The sequence below is a fragment of the Sinohyriopsis cumingii genome, chromosome 14, assembly GCF_028554795.1.
Source record: "Sinohyriopsis cumingii isolate HCF-2022 chromosome 14, ASM2855479v2, whole genome shotgun sequence".
In the NCBI taxonomy this organism is placed as follows: Eukaryota; Metazoa; Mollusca; class Bivalvia; order Unionida; family Unionidae; genus Sinohyriopsis; species Sinohyriopsis cumingii.
In genome coordinates, this window is record NC_142974.1 from 96,695,160 (window position 1) to 96,717,985 (window position 22,826).

At 36.1% G+C, this 22,826-nt stretch overlaps 1 protein-coding gene across 4 annotated transcripts in view; it reads left to right on the forward strand.

Moving 5' to 3' along the window:
* Positions 1-16,175, forward strand: part of LOC149784440 (uncharacterized) — a 128,199-nt gene extending 112,024 nt beyond the window's left edge. For 2 of the 4 annotated variants that reach the window (XM_089932515.1, XM_089932514.1), the window contains exon 6: positions 6,399-16,175. In XM_089932515.1, coding sequence (XP_089788641.1) covers positions 6,399-6,506 — 108 coding nt within the window. In that variant the 3' untranslated portion in view covers positions 6,507-16,175. The remainder of the gene's footprint in view (positions 1-6,398) is intronic. The other 2 variants (XR_016413871.1, XR_016413870.1) reach the window with 2 other exon arrangements.
* The last annotated feature ends 6,651 nt before the right edge of the window (positions 16,176-22,826 follow it).

A 22,826-nucleotide genomic window follows, 5' to 3' on the forward strand; every position in this document is an offset into this window, starting at 1 on the left:
TGTGACTTCAGGAAAGGAGAAGGGGTCACAGACATGGTGTTTGCAGCTCATTAACAACAGGAGAAATACCAAGAATATAACAACAACATGTACATGAATTCATTAACTTTGACACAGTCAGTCATGGACTATTTGGAAGAACATGGTTGCCCAGATAAATCCATCATAATGGTTCAACAATGTCATGCTCACTGATGTTTTGGATAATTGTGAATCATCTGAACCATTCCTAGTTGCCATTGGAATCAAGCACAGCTGTGTGTTGGTACCATCCCTCTTCAGTATGGTGCTTTCTGATGCCTTCCATGACTGACAATAAAATTGATTGACATCAGATACTAGACTGATGGCAAGTTCTTCAATCCAAGGAGACTACAGGCAAAGATGAAGTTACAGGAAGTGACTGTTCATAATCTTCTGTTTACTGACAACTGTTTTCTGAATGCCAGGTCTCAGTCTGATATACAGCTGTGTCCAAACCATTGCTCTTCAGCTGGTAACAACTTTGGTCTCACACCAGTATCAAGAAGACAGGTGATACACAAATCTCCATCTGGAAAGCCTTACATAGTAGAGCCTACCATCATAGTAAATGGCAAAACCCTCATGGCAGTGGGCAATTTCACTTATCTCTTCAGCACAATTCACATGCAGTCCACATCACTGATAAAATCTGTCAGAATTACTAAAGGTAGTGTGGATTTTGGCAGTCTCCATGCAAATGTGGGAGAGTGCACAGGCATCAGTCTACAACAACCAAAAAACATTGACGGTCTACAAAGTCATAGTGCTGCTAACCTCTGTACACACACCACATCAAGAAACTGAACTATTTTCACATGGTCTGCCTAGGAAATTGATTAGGATCAGGTAGCATGACAGGGTCCCAGACACTGATATTCTCACACAGGCATGCATTCCATGCATCCACACTCTGCTGATGAAATCACATATGAAATTGACAGGTCTTATTGCCAGGATATCCACACTCTGCTGATGAAATCACATATGAGATTGACAGGTCTTATTGCCACGATATGAGAAGAATGAATATCAGAAAATATATTTTTGGGTGAGCAGAAGGAGGGAAAGTGATTTTGGGGTGGTAGAGGAAACTCTTCAGAGAAGTCATCCACGAAACACTTTAACAATGACCCTCAGTCATGGCAAGATCTCACACAGGATTGCTTCATCTGGTGGAGTGTCATCCATACTGGAGCACTGAGGAGAATTGCAGAGGTAGTGCAAGAGCATGAGTAGTGTAAATCTCAGAACTGCAACACAACCTGCATAAATCAAGCCAACCCAAGCGGCATCTCCTGCTATATGTGCTGCAGACACATATTCACAGAAACCAAACTAGTTAATGATATCTTGTCTAAACTCAAAGGACCAACAGCATTGAAATGCTCTAGCCAGCATAAAAATAGTAAACCCTTTGAATACGCCAGTGCATCTATTTTATAATTGATCATCTATAATATAGCATCATGGATCAAACTGATAGCTATCTGCTTGTTTATGCAAATGGCAAGACTTGTGCATCACTTTTAAGGTGCATCAGTGTTAATATTCTGTGTTCAAATTGCTGCAAATCAGATACAGTGGGGGTACATCTATGCAATGTGTACAAGCTAGACATCACATTCGGTGGGGGGTACATCAATGTGATGTATGTAAGCCAGACATCACCTTCAGTGAGGGTACATCAGTGTGATGTATGTAAGCTAGACATAACGTTCAGTGAGGGTACATCTATCCAATGTGCACAAGCTAGACATCACATTCAGTGGGGGGTACACCAATGTGATGTATGTAAGCTAGACATCACATTCAGTGAGGGTACGTCTATCCAATGTGCACAAGCTAGACATCACATTCAGTGGGGGTACATCAATGCAATGTGTACAAGGTAGACATCACATTCAGTGAGGGTACATCTATCCAATGTGCACAAGCTAGATATCACATTCAATGGGGGTACATCAATGCAATGTGTACAAGGTAGACATCACATTAAATGGGAGTAAATCAATACAATGTGCACAAGCTAGATATCACACTCAGTTGGGGGTACATCATTGTGATGTATGTAAGCTAGACATCACATTCAGTGAGGGTACATCAGTGCAATTTGCACAAGCTAGACATCACATTCAGTGTGGGGTACATCTATGCAATGTATACAAGCTAGATATCACATTCAGTGGGGGGGTACATCTATGCAGTGTATACAAGCTAGACCTCACACTCAGTGGGGGTACATCAGTGCAATGTGTACAAGCTAGACATATTCAGTGGGGGTACATCAATGCAATGTGCGCAAAGCTAGACATCACATTCAGTGGGGGTACATCTATCCAGTGTGCACAAGCTAGACATCACATTCAGTTGGGGGTACATCAATGCAATGTGTACAAGGTAGACATCACATTCAATGGAGGTACATCAATGCAATGTGCACAAGCTAGATATCACACTCAGTTGGGGGTACATCAATCTGATGTATGTAAGCTAGACATCACATTCAATGGGGGTACATCAATGCAATGTGCACAAGCTAGACATCACATTCATTGTGGGGTACATCTATGCAATGTATACAAGCTAGATATCACATTCAGTGGGGGATACATCTATGCAATGTATACAGGCTAGACCTCACACTCAGTGGGGTACATCAGTGCAATGTGTACAAGCTAGACATATTCAGTGGGGGTACATCAATGCAATGTGCACAAAGTTAGACATCACATTCAGTGGGGGTACATCAGTGCAATGTGCACAAGCTAGACCTCACATTCAGTGAGGTACATCAATGCAGTGTGCACAAAGCTAGGCATCACATTCAGTGGGGGGCGGGTAACTAAATTAATGCATTGTATACACATTCAATGGGGTACATCAGTGAGTTGTGTACAAGCTACATGTCACATTCAATGGGAGTACATCAATGCAATGTGCACAATCTAGACATATTCAATGGGGGTACATCAATGCAATGTGCACAGGGTAGACATCACATTCAGTGGGGGTACATCATTGCAATGTGCACAGGCTTGACATCACATTCAGTGGGGGTACATCAATGCAATGTGCCCAATCTAGACATATTCAGTGGGGGTACATCAATGCAATGTGCACAGGGTAGACATCACATTCAGTGGGGTACATCAATGCAATGTGCACAATCTAGACATCACATTCGGGGGGGGGGGTACATCAATGCAATGTGCACAGGCTTGACATCACATACAGTGGGGGTACATCAATGCAATGTGCACAGGTTTGACATCACATACAGTGGGGGTACATCAATGTGATGTATGTAAGCTAGACATCACATTCAGTGAGGGTACATCTATCCAATGTGCACAAGCTAGATATCACATTCAGTGGGGGTACATCAATGCAATGTGTACAAGCTAGATATCATATTCAGTGGGGGTACATCAATGCAATGTGTACCAGCTAGACATCACATTAGTGGGGGTATCTTTCAGTTGATGCCACTAAAACACTTGTGTGTTCATTTGTACTTTCAAGACTGGACTATTGTAACTCAATTCTGTCTGGTTCATCTCAATATCTGCTCCAGAAACTTCAAAAAGTTCAAAACACAGCTGCTCAGATCATACTTAGAGTACCACGATCAGAGCACACCTCCCCACTGCTCTGTACCCTACACTGGCTATCTATTTGATCCAGAATCAAACACAAAATTTGTTCTCTGTACTACGTTTCACTGTCGGACTCTAGTCCAACATACCTATCCGACTTCACCCATGTGTACACACCAGCAAGATACTTACGCTCCTCTTCTGACAATCGTATACTCATTCCCACTATGAAAACAAAGTCACATGGACAGCGTTCTTTTGCATACCAGGGTCCAGCAATGTGGAATGAATTGCCCACTGAACTTAGACACAAAGACACAGTGATCCCATTCAAGATTGCTCTCAAAACTCAATTATTTCGACTGCAAGAACAAACTTCAAGACCTAATAATGTTTCCTACCTTAAATATTCTCAGCATGTTTTTTAATGTTTTCTAATTTCATGGTATTTGATTTTGTAATCATATCATTGTATGTTTTATATCTTATAGGTTTTGTCTAATTTGTAAAGCGCTTAGAGCTTCTAAAGATTAGGTGCTATACAAAGTCCTCATTATTATTATTATTATTATTACATCAATGCAATGTATTTCAGCTAGACATCACATTCCTTCGGGTACATCAATGCAATGTGCACAAGCTAGACCTCACTCAGTGGGGGTACATCAATGCAATGTGTACAAGCTAGACATCACATTCAGTGGGGGTACATCAATGCAATGTGCACAAGCTAGACATCACATTCAGTGGGGGTACATCAATGCAATGTGCACAAGCTAGACATCACACTCAGTGGGGGTACATCAATGCAATGTGCACAAGCTAGACATCACATTCAGTTGGGGGTACATCAATGCAATGTGCATAAGCTAGACATTACATTCAGTGGGGGTACATCAATGCAATGTGCACAAGCTAGACATCACACTCAGTGGGGGTACATCAATGCAATGTGCACAAGCTAGACATTACATTCAGTGGGGGTACATCAATGCAATGTGCATACGCTAGACATTACGTTCAGTGGGGGTACATCAATGCAATGTGCCCAGTCTAGACATATTCAGCGGGGGTACATCAATGCAATGTGCACAGGGTAGACATCACATTCAGTGGGGGTACATCAATGCAATGTGCACAAGCTAGACATCACACTCAGTGGGGGTACATCAATGCAATGTGTACAAGGTAGACATCACATTCAGTGGGGGTACATCAATGCAATGTGCACAAGCTAGACATCACACTCAATGGGGGTACATCAATGCAATGTGCACAAGCTAGACATCACATTCAGTGGGGGTACATCAATGCAATGTGCATAAGCTAGACATTACGTTCAGTGGGGGTACATCAATGCAATGTGCCCAGTCTAGACATATTCAGTGGGGGTACATCAATGCAATGTGCACAGGGTAGACATCACATTCAATGGGGGTACATCAATGCAATGTGCACAAGCTAGACATTACATTCAGTGGGGGTACATCAATGCAATGTGCCCAATCTAGACATATTCAATGGGGGTACATCAATGCAATGTGCACAGGCTTGACATCACATTCAATGGGGGTACATCAGTGCAATGTGCACAAGCTAGACATTACATTCAGTGGGGGTACATCAATGCAATGTGCACAATCTAGACACCACATTCAGTGGGGGTTCATCAATGCAATGTGCACAAGCTAGACATTACATTCAGTGGGGGTACATCAATGCAATGTGCCCAAGCTAGACATTACATTCAGTGGGGGTACATAAATGCAATGTGCCCAAGCTAGACATTACATTCAGTGGGGGTACATCAATGCAATGTGCACAGTCTAGACACCACATTCAGTGGGGGTACATCAATGCAGTGTGCACAAGCTAGACATTACATTCAGTGGGGGTACATCAATGCAATGTGCACAAGCTAGACATTACATTCAGTGGGGTACATCAATGCAATGTGCACAAGCTAGACATTACATTCAGTGGGGGTACATCAATGCAATGTGCCCAAGCTAGACATTACATTCAGTGGGGGTACATCAATGCAATGTGCACAAACTAGACATTACATTCAGTGGGGGTACATCAATGCATTGCTTACACATTCAGTCAGGGTACATCAGTGAGTTGTGTACAAGCTAGACATTGCATTCAATGGGGGTACATCAATGCAATGTGCACAAGCTAGACATTACATTCAGTGGGGGTACATCAATGCAATGTGCCCAAGCTAGACATTACATTCAGTGGAGGTACATCAATGCAATGTGCACAATCTAGACACCACATTCAGTGGGGGTACTTTAATGCATTGCTTACACATTAAGTCGAGGTACATCAGTGAGTTGTGTACAAGCTAGACATTGCATTCAATGGGGGGACATTAGTGCAATGTGTACAAGCTAGACTAACGAAATCTGTGTTGGGGTTTGGACCAAGACAAGGAAATCCCATTTGGGAGGTTACATTATTTGTCTCCCCACAAGGCTATGCCAAATAAAACCTATCTGGCTATGCCTCATGGGAAGACAAATAATTTAACCCTGTGACTGGGATGTCCTTTTCTGGGTCCAAACACCAACATAGATTATTTTTCTCATCCAGTTGTTTCCAGCTAATTAAAATAATCCTGCACACTTGCAGTTTAGTTAGCAGATTCAAAACATGGTATTCATCAGGTACTATTTTTGCTTCTCATTCTTATTAATTCAATGTTCTTTTAGGTGAAATAGTTATAGAGGAGTATCTAAAATTAACTAAGCTTCATCTAACATTTTTTAGGTGACCTACATCACAAGAAATCCTCAAGCTCCTCCGGCCTTCTACCAGTGTGCTGATATATCAGTTGTGGATGATGATAGTGGTTTAAAAATGCCGTGGAAATATTAGAAGAGATCAATGTCCTTCCACAGGATTTGAATAGATCTGATTCATTGAAAGGGTTTTACTACACTTGTGGATATACATTTATGGTGAAGTGCAGTGGGGTGCAATCATGTTTTTTGTCACAAATTTTAAAAACTATTTGGATTCCCAAGACATGCAGTCCTGTTTAAATTCATTATTAGGTTATAATGAGTAACTCAACAGATCAAATCAACTTTTGCTCAATTTTTTCTGACTTAATCCACATGCTTTTTTCTTAAACAGTTATGTAATAGACCATCATTGACCTGAGTAATTATGGTTGTTTATTGACTCAAAACCTACAATTTTTAAATATCATAGTATGTAAGACTTGTTGTATAATGAGTCACAGCATAATATTTAATGTAAATCATGTCTAACATCATGTAACAAATCATGTCAGTTATATCTAATAATGAAAACCAAATTCATTTGCTGCACTTACTTGTGAATTCCTTGATGTTGTGCACTTAGGTATTCATTAATCACTGTACAAGCTTGTATTATATTCCCTGAGTATACTGGCATGAATTATATTCCCTGTGTTAACTGACATGTATTATATTCCCTGAGTATGCTGACAGGTATTATATTCCCTGAGTATACTGACATGTATTATATTCCCTGAGTATACTGACATGTATTATATTCCCTGAGTATGCTGACAGGTATTATATTCCCTGAGTATACTGACATGTATTATATTCCCTGAGTATACTGACATGTATTATATTCCCTGAGTATGCTGACAGGTATTATATTCCCTGAGTATACTGACATGTATTATATTCCCTGAGTATACTGACATGTATTATATTCCCTGAGTATACTGACATGTATTATATTCCCTGAGTATGCTGACAGGTATTATATTTACCTGTGTAAACTGACATATATTCCCTGTGTAAACTGACATGTATTATATTCCCTGTGTAAACTGACATGTATTATATTCCTGTCTAAACTGACATGCATTATATTCCCTGTGGAAATGTCATATATTATATTCCCTGTGGAAATGACATGTATTCCCTCAGTAAACTCACATGTACCATCTAGCAGCAACTCATTTCTTTCTGCTTCTCATTGCAGCTGTAAATCTCAGGTGAAAATCATATTACAGTCAAATATCTGAACTCTTTTGGACACATGTTAATATGATTGTCTGAATGAATGATAATCTATAGTAACACTGAAAATATCCACAATTATTTTACCTGGAAATTGGCCATCAGGATAACTCATTTCAATCATGTGGGAATAACAGTGAGCAAATAATCTGGATAAACTATAGTCTGGATAATATTAGTTCTATTGTATGAAGAGCAAATTGTTCATCAACAATTGTATGTTGAATTTCAGTGAAATTATCAGTGATAAATTTGGCTAATTTTTGTTGCAATAGTCATGGTTTGACTATTAATTTCATGAAAATTATTCTGAATTCTGATTGGTTGAACAGCTACTCAACAGTAATACAATATACAGTCAACTATGATGGGATTGTTGGAGTTCACAAAGTGCTTTTGTACAATGTTCTGTACCGTGCAGCATCCAGTCAAGTCGGTCATAATAATATTGTGTTTATCCTTTTAGACAGTCAGTTGGCAGTGGTGTTAGTTACCAACTGGAGTGGGGGCAGAGAACCATTCATTGGTACATATACAGTGGAACCCCGCTATAATGCGATATATGGGGTAAAACAATTTGAATTGTGTTAATATTGGGGTGGCGTTAATGCGGGGTTTTATGGTATTCTACTTTTTTCAGCGAACAGCTCATTGGCACATATACATGTATTCATGGCTAATGTATCCTGTCACCGTGGCATGCAGTTCATGTATAATGCATGTAATTCCATTGAAAAATTGCATACAGATTTACAATATTCAGTAATTTTGTCCCAGATCATTGTGTCTGAATTCAGCATCTAAGATACAGCATGAACAGAGTATCAACACCGTTTACTTGCCGTCTGATATTGTACTGTTGGGGCTTGCAATTAAACCATAATACATGTAATTTTATTGTACAAATTGCTTACATATTTAAACTATTCAATAATTTTGTCACACATCATTATCTGTCTGAATTCAATGGGAAAATGAACAGCAAAATTAGGTTAAGAAAGACAAAGCACATGTACGGTTCATTACATTCCAGGGTATATTAACGATATCTGTACAAAGTTCATACTGCTAAAATTTCTTATATGCATTTCCATGTACATTTATCCATTGCAAATTTCCAATAATTAACGCTTGTACGCCTATTTGTTTGAACGATACAGAAAGAATAATTAACAATCAACACATGCTTTCAGGGTGCATATAACTTTTACTTCAGATTTTGTGAATATCGAAAGAAATGTGTGAAAACTACTATACTAATCACTGCACAAAGTGCAGAGAACGACTTGCATTTGTGAACTTGCTTTTCCATAATGGTAAAACATTTTTATAAACATACTGGAAATTAATAACAAGTTCATAAACAAACACCATACCCATGTAAAACCAGAGAACTAAGTACAGTAGGCTTGCAATGGTCACGAGTCACTTTTATTAAAAAAATTAAGCTGAACGTACGTACAATTTCATACCCTTCCAATTTCCAGCTTATAAAGCGGACATTATTTACTGGTCAACTGTTTGCATCTAATAACATCGCCAAGCCTAGCAAACATGTTGGCGGCTTTCGTTTTTTGATGTTTTTTTTAAATTGTGAGAATCTTTCATCAACCACCACATTGTCTGCTGCTTGGTTGTGCATGCAGTTAAAGAAGACACGCATGTTGGCTGTTGTTTGAGCAACGATTGTATACAGAATTAATTGAAGACAATCACAAAGATGACTTACTGGCTTTACTCATGGATCAGTAATAAGTAACATTTCCAATAATGTTTATTTTGGCATAACACTTCAAGAACCTGGTGAAATTGTTAAATTTCAGAAGCTACGCCATGATGATATTATATTAAAATTGATATGCAAACTCTTCCTCAAAATGATAATAAACGATTTACACACTATTTCTCATACTTAAACAAATATTTCCTGGTACAAGAAAAATACATGTACATGTATTTAAAATTTCAGGAACCACACCATGATCGTATTATATTCGAATTCATATGACCTCTTCCCCAAAATGATAATACATTTTTTATACACTATTTCATTTCACGTACTTGGACCAAAAACTATTTTTTCATGTGTGAATGAATATACGAAATTTTGGGAGCCACGCCACGACCGCATTATATCCGAATTCGCGTTATCGTGGGGCTCATTATGGCGGGGTCGCACTGTATGTTTTGGAGAAAATCAACAACTTAAGTATATTCGCCATCCATTCTAATGGTATCCATTGCAGTAATTCCATAAAAAATTTGCACACAGAAGCACAATTTCTAGAAATTCCCTGCAGGAATTGATTCTAATCCAGATACAAAAGCTTTGGCTAATACACTCATGTTACCCTGGGAAACATTTATATTTGTTGGACATGAGCAAAGGGTATGAATGTTTTCACTAACAATGAAGTGCATGTATCAGACATTGGGAATTTCTAAAAAGAAACATGTATATGGGTTTGAAATACACTTTTTGAAAATTCACACAGGAGGTCATATGTACTGAGTTCATAATGTACATGAGATTAGCACTTGAACAGCTGTATAAAACTGCTTTGACCCAGTATGGGAGTAAAGCATTCATTTTCATGGGTAAAGAATAATATAAATAAAAACAGTTAAGTCCTTCTCAAAAAGACAGGAAAAATATACAGACCTAATATTAATTGAAAATCTTATTTATAACTATGACTCTGCACTACTACTGAAGACAAACAGGGAGTATGTTTGATTATATTATTAAATCCCTCCCCACCCGCACGACTTGAATGTTCTTTTTCAGCCAGTGTTTCTCAGCTCAGAGACTCACTATGGCCTCATGGAAATGTGGTAAACATGTCACATGATAGACAAAACTAAAAGTGTAGGACAAAGAATGGCAGAAGAAGAGAAGATATATTTAATAAAACTAGACGAAATTGATGTCCCAGAAATAAAATTCTACTAATTAACTGTTGTCTGCATTAATCTAGGTAATTTAGGTAAAATAGCTTTAATTAGCAGGAATAATGTTTTAAAAAGGTGTATTTTTTGCAGTTACATTTCACATGACGATTTCCAATTTGATTTAGCTCATATCAAAATTCAGAATAATTTTCATGAATGTAACATTAAAAATGACATGTAAAGGTTTAGATTTTTAAAACCTAAATATCAACTATTTCTTATTTTTTAAATTGTTAGGTAATAGATAATTTTTCTTTTCCAACAATAATACTAGATATATTTATCTGTGTGGTATCAAAAACTTATTTTAATGACTTTTGCCAGCCTTAAGTTAAAATGTATAGTTTTTGGTACCACAGTATGAAATATATCTGGTATTACCATATGAAAAGAACATTTTATTCCATACCAAACTTGCTCCAGAAGCAAAGTTTAGAATATTAAACTCACTCACCCCCACCTCATTTTGTAAATTCACCTCAATTTCAAAGCCTGATCATATAAATATTCATAAATTGAGAAGGCTGTTGGATTGGGTTGACCAAATCTGTCACAGGAAATTAAATTTTTGTCATTTTTTTTAACTATTTGTCCCAATCTGAAAATAATGCAAGTCTGATTCAACAGTGCATCACTGCAGGTTTGACACTGTTGTCAAGGAAATAATCTTATGTTACGTGTTTAAGCTCGAATAAACAGTAACACAAAAAAAGAGTGAAAACAACAAGCTTTTAAAAATATAATTTATTTCCCTGGAAAAACACTGTAAAAATGAAAATATATGAACTTATGGTTTTAAGAACCAAATCCAAAAGTAATCCAAGAATAATCCACAAATAATATTTTAGAAGTCCTCATAATAAAATGTTCTAATGATTTCAAGTTCGAGTCCCAACAAAGAATCCAAGATGGAAGGCGATGACATATGCAGTAACCTGTACTGTGTTGAAGTCTACAGTTCCTTGTAGAAACACAATAAATAATCCTCTAGTTTTGGAAATCCAAGTAAAATTTGTATGCAATGTCTTTGTTCAAGAATTCTGTATGAATACAATAATATTTCCAGAAAAACAAATTAATCTTTTAGGGTCCAAATAATCTGAAGAAAAATTAACATATAACTCAAAACTCAAAACTAGTCACAACAGAAGAAAACAACTGGACATCAGGTGTTTAACTGCCCCAAAACTCTGAGATCTCTCTCTAAACATCACTATTAATGCTAAGTATTTTGCAGTTTAGGAAATGCCAAATGGCAAAATAGAGGATCACTTGATCATTTTTACATGTAAAAATCACTTAGCCCCTTTATGTCCTTCATAAGAACCAATCATTTTTCTCTGAGAAAAAGTTGTTTACTTAACCCTTAATCAAGGCCAGGAACTAAGTCAAAAAAAGAAACAGTTTTTCTATTATTAGGTATTTAAGGAAAGGTTCAGGTTAAACTGAATTTTCTGGAAAATATCAAATTCTTAGTAAACAAAATTACATTACATTGACATGTAAAGAAAATAAAAAGATACCGAAACCCACAAACAATCAAATCAAATCAAACACAAATTAATTCAAATATAAATTAAATCAAATATACGTAACAATAAGGAGAAATAAATTCAGAGAAATGTGAACAGTCTGGTCAGATTTCTTTATCAAAGATCAATTTCAGAATTTTCCATTTCTAAAATGTACCACAGTTTCTATTTATTTGTTCTAGCTCACAAAATTCTCGTTTTTGTTGCTGCATATATGACTTTTATAGGCACACACAATGAAGCATTGCATGGCATGATGGGAAACCTTATATTTTCACATGTGAAAATATAAGGATATAATTTTCACATGTTAAAATATAGGGATATATGTTGCACATATGAAAATATTGAAATGAAAGAAATATGAAAATTATTTAACCATTAAGTCTCTATATTTCACACTTAAATTCTTTTATTTAAAGGTGTCACAGAGCAAAAACACTGTGTTACTAGCAGAGCTAGTGATTAATGCATACCCTTCCCCTACCCATGATATTAATCAGAATTTTCTTGCTTTTCTTATAAAAAAACAAATATTAAGACTGATTTGGTGTGAGTGTTGCAGGGATCAGGTCTGGATCTTTTGTTTTTCTGCATCCCTTCCTCAATCTTGGAACTGCCCCTGAGTCATTGAATCCTTGTTGATAAATATCAAGCCTGATTTGATATGAGTGTTGCTGGAATAGGGGCAGGATGATCTGCTGGCAGTCCATTCCCACCTTTAAAATATTTACTGCGGATATATATCCATCTTGTAATTTTGTCTGCAGTATAATGTTCCCTTCCACAGGCATGTACCCAGTGTTGGCACTTCTTGTGTTTTTGTTTTCAGTTTTTATAAATGGAATCCAAAATTTACCATTATATATTCATGATCAAAATATTTGCTGTTACTAAATCCAAAGCAACATTATCTTGAACCACACATTTTTCATATTTCAGAGCAATCTCCTCAACATGTTCGGCAATATATATATTGCTATACCAAAGTAGATTTTTTTGTCCTTCATTATTTATCCAAATCTGCGAGATATAAATGCCAGTGCTATTTTTAGCACTTACCAAAGTCAATCAATGTCTGTTTTATACATGTACCTTTGCAATTACTGTGGGTTGAGTGATCATTTTCTGCTGTCTGCATTTCTGACTCTAAGATAAAAATAACTAATATGGGGGCCTGGTATGTGGCAAGAACTACTTGGACAGTGAATTCAGGCAGTAAATTTGTTTTATCAGGTGTATATGACAGGCAATGAGCAAGTGTTGGTGGCCTATCGTTTCCTATAAATAGGTGGGTAAATTATTTAATTTTTAAATTAAAAATTTGGCATTGTTTGGTGCTTGCATGCCAGATGACAGAGCTTTGGCTTTTGTTTATCCTGGATTGAGCAACAGTTGTTAGAAGGATGCACTGAAGACAGCACAAAGTAGACTTGATGGCTTTATTGTACATGGTTCTGTAATAATTGGATTAATTAATAATTAGATGATTATTAAGGAGCTAACATTCTTTCAGTTAAATGATGTTTTATTTTCTTACATAATCCAGCTCTTGTTTATTTTGGTACTAAAAACCTTTTAGTACTTGAGGAAAAAGTTGAAATTACTAGTAATTTTGGGAGCCATGCCACAATTATAGGGTCTGAATTTTTGTTATAATGAAACAGTGTCATAAAAGTGTGTCTCTGTATTGGTTTCCTCATAGTGATGTTAGCTCTGCAAAGCAATGTATTGTTTTCACATGGGATATTTTTATCTCACAGTATGAAAGTAATGAAACAATCGCATGCTTTTGTTTTATTCAACATTCAACTGTGAAATGTCGATATTGACCATAGATAATGGTTTCAGTTCATATTGATTCTGAGAAAGTTGAACTGCAGAGGAATGTTTAATTTCAGGTTGACTTTTTTTTTCTCGTGATATTTTATATCACATTTAGGTTAGTATGTGTATATGTGTGCAAATAAACTTGCAGAGATTATTTTAATTTATAAACTGTGTGTGTGTTTTTGCTTTACTTCTGCATTGCACTTATACATTGCCATACATTCCACATACTGTATTATTATATGAATCTTTAATAATGTTCAGTATTGTATTTTAGTATGTTATCTGTTGTAATGAGTAGAGCCAGAAATTTTGTGCATGGATAATCTTTATCAAAGCCATAGAGCTTATACAAGTAATACGAATAACAAAAATTAACACTATGCATGTATGGGTTAGAGATGCATACAAAATAAACAATCTTTTTATGGTTACTCAAGAAATAATTGCAGTTTATATTACTTGATAAATGTAGGGAAGATTTCCATTGGTCAAATCATAACCATGTGATCAGACCCAGCTGCATTTATTTCTGTATGAGCTGTATGGATAACAACTTTATACTAACTGTAAATAGAATCACATGCAGAGTAACTAATGTAAACACTAAATGAGATTCACACACACTTCATGGTTTAATAAGAAATAAAAATGATAGGTTTATATTTTATTTTTGAAAATTGAATAAGTTCATTTGACAGAATCAGATAACAATCTTTATAGCTTTTCTAATTTTAAATTATTCTTTCTTTGACTACATTTGAAAAAAAGGATGGGAAACTCAAAATCGGCTAAGAAATCATTGGGCTTAAGCACTTTCACTGAGGCTCATTACAGATGAATTTAAAACTATAGGTAGATTCAGCCAATGTGGGCATGTGAGAAAGCTTGCCAGTAGCTTCTCGTGGGTCGGTGGTTCTTTCCGGGGTTTTCCGGGTTCTTCCTCCACCATTAATACTGGCCGCCATGTATAGCCTATCGTGCTGAAAAATGGCGTTAAACCCCACAACAACAACAACAACAAAACTATAGGTAAATGGACATAAAGATTGTGAGGTGGGTTAAAGACTAACATTGTCACAACTGGACTTGCAGTCCTACAATGTAAGTTATGCCAACCCTGATAGTTATGATGTGTAGGTGGGTGAGAGGAGATTATTGGACCCCTATCACTATAATCATTTACTGATAGTCTTAATTTAATTTGTGAGTAGCCCCTGTAGGTAGCCTAAACTTTTAACTTGAAAATAGATTTAAAGTAATGAAAATTGGTTACTCATGTGTCTGGACAATAACCATTTGGCCAAGTCACAATGAACTCATAAAATCATCTAATCCAAAAGTCATTCATATGTCAAACAAAACAACACATCCTTTGCTTTGGATATTGAACTTCTATGCAAATTACACATGCCAATTTAGATGAAAACATTAAGACCATGTTGTGGAGTGATCAAAACCTTAGATCACTATAATTGGTAGAATTTGTTTGATGCTGACGTAGCTATTATATTAATGATGGAGAATTGCCTGTTCTTTAAATAGCTAAATGGTAGACACCCAGAACAAGAAGTCATACGCATAAATAAGACCCTAGAACTGATAGGAAATATCATAATAAAAAAAAATTAAAAAAAATAAAAGAATAAATAAAATTATAAAGAACTGCAATTTTTAGAGTTTAATGTTATTTTCTCTCAGTTTTTATCATTGTATAAACTGTAAGTTGCTGGCTCACACAGCTTATATAATGCCCTTCGAGCATTATTTGCTTAGTGATTCAGCAAGTGAAAGTTTACACCATGTTAAACTCTGAAAAACAACATTAAACTCTCACATAGCTGGTTCAATGCACACATTCTTTGGCTTTGTTCATATTGTTTTTGACTGAAGGTTTTGAGTTGTGTATTATTAAAAGATTTTGTTCATATTGTTTTTGACTGAAGGTTTTGAGTTGTGTATTATTAAAAGATTTTGTTCATATTGTTTTTGACTGAAGGTTTTGAGTTGTGTATTATTAAAAGATTTTGTTCATATTGTTTTTGACTGAAGGTTTTGAGTTGTGTATTATTAAAAGAATTAATTTATACTCCTTTACATAGAGCTGTAAAATCTCATTATTTTGTCTTGTATATAATAGACAAGTTTTTTTTATTTGATTGTTGCAAGATATATTTTAAAAATAAAGAATACATTTGTGATATGAATTAATTTTAGATTTAAGTTACATAAAGCATTTTCTCATTTAGTCACACAACACAGATTTCACTCATTTAGTCGCAACACACTGCACTCATTTAGTCGCACAACACAGATTACACTCATTTAGTCACACAACACAGATTGCACTCATTTAGTCACAACACATTGCACTCATTTAGTCGCACAACACAGATTGCACTCATTTAGTCACAACACATTGCACTCATTTAGTCACACAACACAGATGACAATCATTTAGTCACACAATATGGATTACACTCATTTAATCATACAACACAGATATCACTGATTGAGTCATACAACACAGATTACACTCATTTAGTCACACAACACAGACTACACTCATTTAGTCATACAACAAAGACTACACTCATTTAGTCACACAACACAGACTACACTCATTTAGTCACACAACACAGACTACACTCATTTAGTCATACAACACAGACTACACTCATTTAGTCACACAACACAGTGCACTTATTTAGTCACAACAGATTACACTCATTTAGTCAAAACACATTTTGCACTCATTTAGTCACACAACACAGACTACACTCATTTAGTCACACAACACAGACTACACTCATTTAGTCATGCAACACAGACTACACTCATTTAGTCACACAACACAGTGCACTCATTTAGTCACAACAGATTACACTCATTTAGTCAAAACACATTTTGCACTCATTTAGTCACACAACACAGATTACACTCATTTAATCATACAACACATTGCACTGTTTGAGTCATACAACACAGATTACACTCATTCAGTCACACAACACAAATTACATTCATTTAGTCACACAACACAGATTACACTAATTTAGTCACATAAATATTGCATTCATTTAGTCCACACAACACAGATTACACTCATTTGGCCACAACACATATTGCCCTTACTTAGTCTTACAACACAGATTGCACTCATTTAGTCACATAACACATATTACACTCAGTCACACAGCACTTATTACACTCATTTAGTCACACAACACAGATTGTACTCATTTATTGACATCACAAACTTCATGTCCGCTTCAGATGCAAGAGGTGGTGGATTCGATCCCTGTCTGAGTCATACCAAAGGCTTATAAAAATGGTACTAACAGCCGCTTCACTTGGCGCTCAGCATTAAGAGGTTAGTGTTAGGACTGGTTGGCCTGGTGTCAGGATAATGTGACTGGGTGGGACATCATGCTACATATCTGCGGATTGATGCCCCAGTGCTAGACACCACTATAAACTGTCACACTGCAGGCATCATAGCAATATGACTGAAAAATTACTCATTTAGTTACACAATACAGATTGCACTCATTTAGTCACATAATACAGATTAAACTCATTTAGTCGTATAAAACAGATTATACTCATTTAGTTACACAATACAGATTGCACTCATTTAGTGACATAATACAGATTAAACTTATTTAGTCATATAAAACGGATTATACTAATTTAGTCATATAAAACGGATTATACTAATTTAGTCATATAAAACGGATTATACTAATTTAGTCGCACAATGCAGATTGCACTCGTTTTGTCACAATACAAATTACAAATTTAGTCCCAATGCAAACTTGATTTAGTCACACCATACAGATAGCACTCATTGAAGCCATACAAACAGTGTCTCACCAATTGTACGCTGATGACACCCAAATATACAAATCTAGCCACCACAGCTGAAGTTGATGCTACCATCCAAGGTGTAGAGAGGTGCATTTCTGATGTGAAATCATGGATGTCATGTAACAAGCTGCAGATGAATGGTGATAAAACTGAGGCCATTCTGATCACAACACAAGGACTTTCTCATTCACATCCTTTACCTCAAACAATAAATATCAGCAACACCAACATTAAATTCACACAATCAGTATGAAACCTAGGTGTTACTCTGGACGATACTCTCACATTGCACCAACATGTCATGAACATATGCAAGGCTGCATATCTTGAGCTGAGACGCATCAGCTCAGTTCACAAATATCTTTCAGTTGATGCCACTAAAACACTTGTGTGTTTCAAGACTGTACTACTGTAACTGAATTCTGCCTGGTTCATCTCAATATCTGCTCCAGAAACTTCAAAAAGTTCAAAACACAGCTGCTCGGATCATACTTAGAGTACCACGATCAGAGCACACCTCCCTGCTGCTCTGTACCCTACACTGTCTATCTATTCGATCCAGAATCAAACACAAAATTTGTTCTCTGTGCTACGTTTCACTGTCAGACTCTAGTCCAACATATCTATCTGACCTCATCCATGTGTACACACCAGCAAGATACTTACACTCCTCTTCTGACAATCGTATACTCATTATTCCCACTATGAAAACAAAGTCATATGGACACCGTTCTTTTGCATACCAGGGCCCAGCAATGTGGAATGAATTACCCACTGAACTTAGACACAAAGACACAGTGATCCCATTCAAGAGTGCTCTCAAAACTCACTTATTTTGACTGCAAGAACAAACTTAAAGACATAATAATGTTTCCTACCATAAATATTCTCAGCATGTTTTTTTTATGTTTTCTAATTTCATGGTATGTTTTTGTAATCATATCATTATATGTTTTTTATCTTATAGGTGTTGTCTAATGTTGTAAAGCGCTTAGAGCTTCTAAAGATTAGGCACTGTCCAAAGTCCTCATTATTATTATTATTATTAACCATCTTTTCTAATGACTAACTGATTAACTTGGGGCTTTATATGAATCTAATCATTCTCTCAGCTGTATTTCTTTGCCATTCCATATCAACCACTGAGTATATGCTATCAATTTTTGCTGAATGTAATGTATTCCTCATCAGTGTTGTGTATGATTTAAACTTTATGACCTGTATTCCTCATCAGTGTTGGATGTGATTTTAACCGTATGACCTATATACCTCATCAGTGTTGAGTATGATTTTGACCTTATGATCTGTATTCCAAATCAGTGTTGGATGTGATTTTGACTTTATGACCTGTATCAGTGTTGGGTATGATTTAGACTTTATGACCTGTATTCCTCATCAGTGTTGGATGTGATTTTGACTTTATGACCTGTTTTCCTCATCAGTGTTGGATGTGATTTTGACCTTATGACCTGTATTCCTCATCAGTGTTGGATATGATTTTGACCTTATGACCTATATTCCTCATCAGTGTTAGATGTGATTTTGACCTTATGACCTATATTCCTCATCAGTGTTGGATGTGATTTTGACCTTATGACCTGTATTCCTCATCAGTGCTGGATATGATTTTGACCTTATGACCTGTATTCCTCATCAGTGTTGGATGTGATTTTGATCTTATAATGACCTGTATTCCTCATCAATGTTGGATATAATTTTGACCTTATGACCTATATTCCTCATCAGTGTTGGATGTGATTTTGATCTTATGACCTATATTCCTCATCAGTGTTGGAGGTGATTTTGACCTTATGATCTGTATTCCTCATCAGTGATGGATATGATTTTGACCTTATGACCTGTATTTCTCATCAATGTTGGATATGATTTTGATCTTGTGACCTATATTCCTCATCAGTGTTGGGTATGATTTAGACTTTATGACCTGTATTCCTCATCAGTGTTAGATATGATTCTGACCTTATGACCTGTATTCCTCATCAGTGTTGGATATGATTTTGACCTTATGACCTGTATTCCTCATCAGTGGTGTATATGATTTTGACCTTATGACCTGTATTCCTCAACAGTGTTGGATGTGATTTTGACATTATAATGACCGTATTCCTCATCAGTGTTATATATGATTTTGACCTTATGACCTGTATTTCTCATCAGTGTTGGATGTGATTTTGACCGTATAATGACCTGTATTCCTCATCAGTGTTAGATATGATTTTGACCTTATGACCTATATTCCTCATCAGTGTTGGGTATGATTTAGACTTTATGACCTGTATTCCTCATCAGTGTTAGATATAATTTTGACTTTATGACCTGTATTCCTCATCAGTGGTGGATATGATTTTGACCTTATGACCTCTATTCCTCATCAGTGTTGGATGTGATTTTGACATTATAATGGCCTGTATTCCTCATCAGTGTTATATATGATTTTGACCTTATGACCTATATTCCTCATCAGTGTTGGATATGATTTTGACCTTATGACCTGTATTCCTCATCAGTGTTAGATATGATTTTGACCTTATGACCTATATTCCTCATCAGTGTTAGATATGATTTCAACTTTATGACCTGTATTCCTCATCAGTGGTGGATATGATTTTGACTTTATGACCTGTATTCCTCATCAGTGTTGGATATGATTTTGACATTATAATGACCTGTATTCCTTATCAGTGTTATATATGATTTTGACCTTATGACCTATCTTCCTCATCAGTGTTGGGTATGATTTAGGCTTTATGACTTTATCAGTGTTGGGTATGATTTAGGCTTTATGACCTATATACCTCATCAGTGTTATGTATGATTTAGACTTTATGACCTGTGTTCCTCATCAGTGTTGGGTATGATTTAGACTTTATGACCTGTATTCCTTATCAGTGTTGGGTATGATTTAGGCTTTATGACTTGTATTCCTCATCAGTGTTGGGTATGATTTAGACTTTATGACCTGTATTCCTCATCAGTTTTGGTTATGATTTAGGCTTTATGACCTGTATTCCTCATCAGTGTTGGGTATGATTTAATCTTTATGACCTGTATTCCTCATCAGTGTTGGGTATGATTTAGACTTTATGACTTGTATTCCTCATCAGTGTTGGTTATGATTTAGAATTTATGACCTGTATTCCTCATCAGTGTTGGGTATGATTTAATCTTTATGACCTGTATTCCTCATCAGTGTTGGGTATGATTTAGGCTTTATGACTTGTATTCCTCATCAGTGTTGGGTATGATTTAGGCTTTATGACCTGTATTCCTCATCAGTGTTGGGTATGATTTAGGCTTTATGACCTGTATTCCTCATCAGTGTTGGGTATGATTTAGACTTTATGACTTGTATTCCTCATCAGTGTTGGGTATGATTTAGGCTTTATGACCTGTATTCCTCATCAGTGTTGGGTATGATTTAGACTTTATGACTTGTATTCCTCATCAGTGTTGGGTATGATTTAGGCTTTATGACCTGTATTCCTCATCAGTGTTGGGTATGATTTAATCTTTATGACCTGTATTCCTCATCAGTGTTGGGTATGATTTAGACTTTATGACTTGTATTCCTCATCAGTGTTGGGTATGATTTAGGCTTTATGACCTGTATTCCTCATCAGTGTTGGGTATGATTTAGACTTTATGACTTGTATTCCTCATCAGTGTTGGGTATGATTTAGGCTTTATGACCTGTATTCCTCATCAGTGTTGGGTATGATTTAGACTTTATGACTTGTATTCCTCATCAGTGTTGGGTATGATTTAGGCTTTATGACCTGTATTCCTCATCAGTGTTGGGTATGATTTAATCTTTATGACCTGTATTCCTCATCAGTGTTGGGTATGATTTAGACTTTATGACTTGTATTCCTCATCAGTGTTGGGTATGATTTAGGCTTTATGACCTGTATTCCTCATCAGTGTTGGGTATGATTTAGGCTTTATGACCTGTATTCCTCATCAGTGTTGGGTATGATTTAGGCTTTATGACCTGTATTCCTCATCAGTGTTGGGTATGATTTAGACTTTATGACCTGTATTCCTCATCAGTGTTATGTATAATTTAGACTTTATGACCTGTATTCCTCATCAGTGTTGGGTATGATTTAGGCTTTATGACTTGTATTCCTCATCAGTGTTGGGTATGATTTAAACTTTATGACCTGTATCCTCATCAATGTTGGGTATGATTTAGGCTTTATGACCTGTATTTCTCATCAGTGTTGGGTATGATTTAGACTTTATGACTTGTATTCCTCATCAGTGTTGGGTATGATTTAGGCTTTATGACCTGTATTCCTCATCAGTGTTGGGTATGATTTAGGCTTTATGACTATATACCTCATCAGTGTTATGTATGATTTAGACTTTATGAATTGTATTCCTCATCAGTGTTGGGTATGATTTAGACTTTATGACCTATATTCCTCATCAGTGTTGGGTATGATTTAGGCTTTATGACCTGTATTCCTCATCAGTGTTGGGTATGATTTAGGCTTTATGACCTGTATTCCTCATCAGTGTTGAGTATGATTTAGATTTTATGACCTGTATTCCTCATCAGTGTTATGTATAATTTAGACTTTATGACCTGTATTCCTCATCAGTGTTGGGTATGATTTAGGCTTTATGACTTGTATTCCTCATCAGTGTTGGGTATGATTTAGACTTTATGACCTGTATCCTCATCAATGTTGGGTATGATTTAGGCTTTATGACCTGTATTTCTCATCAGTGTTGGGTATGATTTAGACTTTATGACTTGTATTCCTCATCAGTGTTGGGTATGATTTAGGCTTTATGACCTGTATTCCTCATCAGTGTTGGGTATGATTTAGGCTTTATGACTATATACCTCATCAGTGTTGGGTATGATTTAGGCTTTATGACTATATACCTCATCAGTGTTCTGTATGATTTAGACTTTATGACTTGTATTCCTCATCAGTGTTGGGCATGATTTAGAC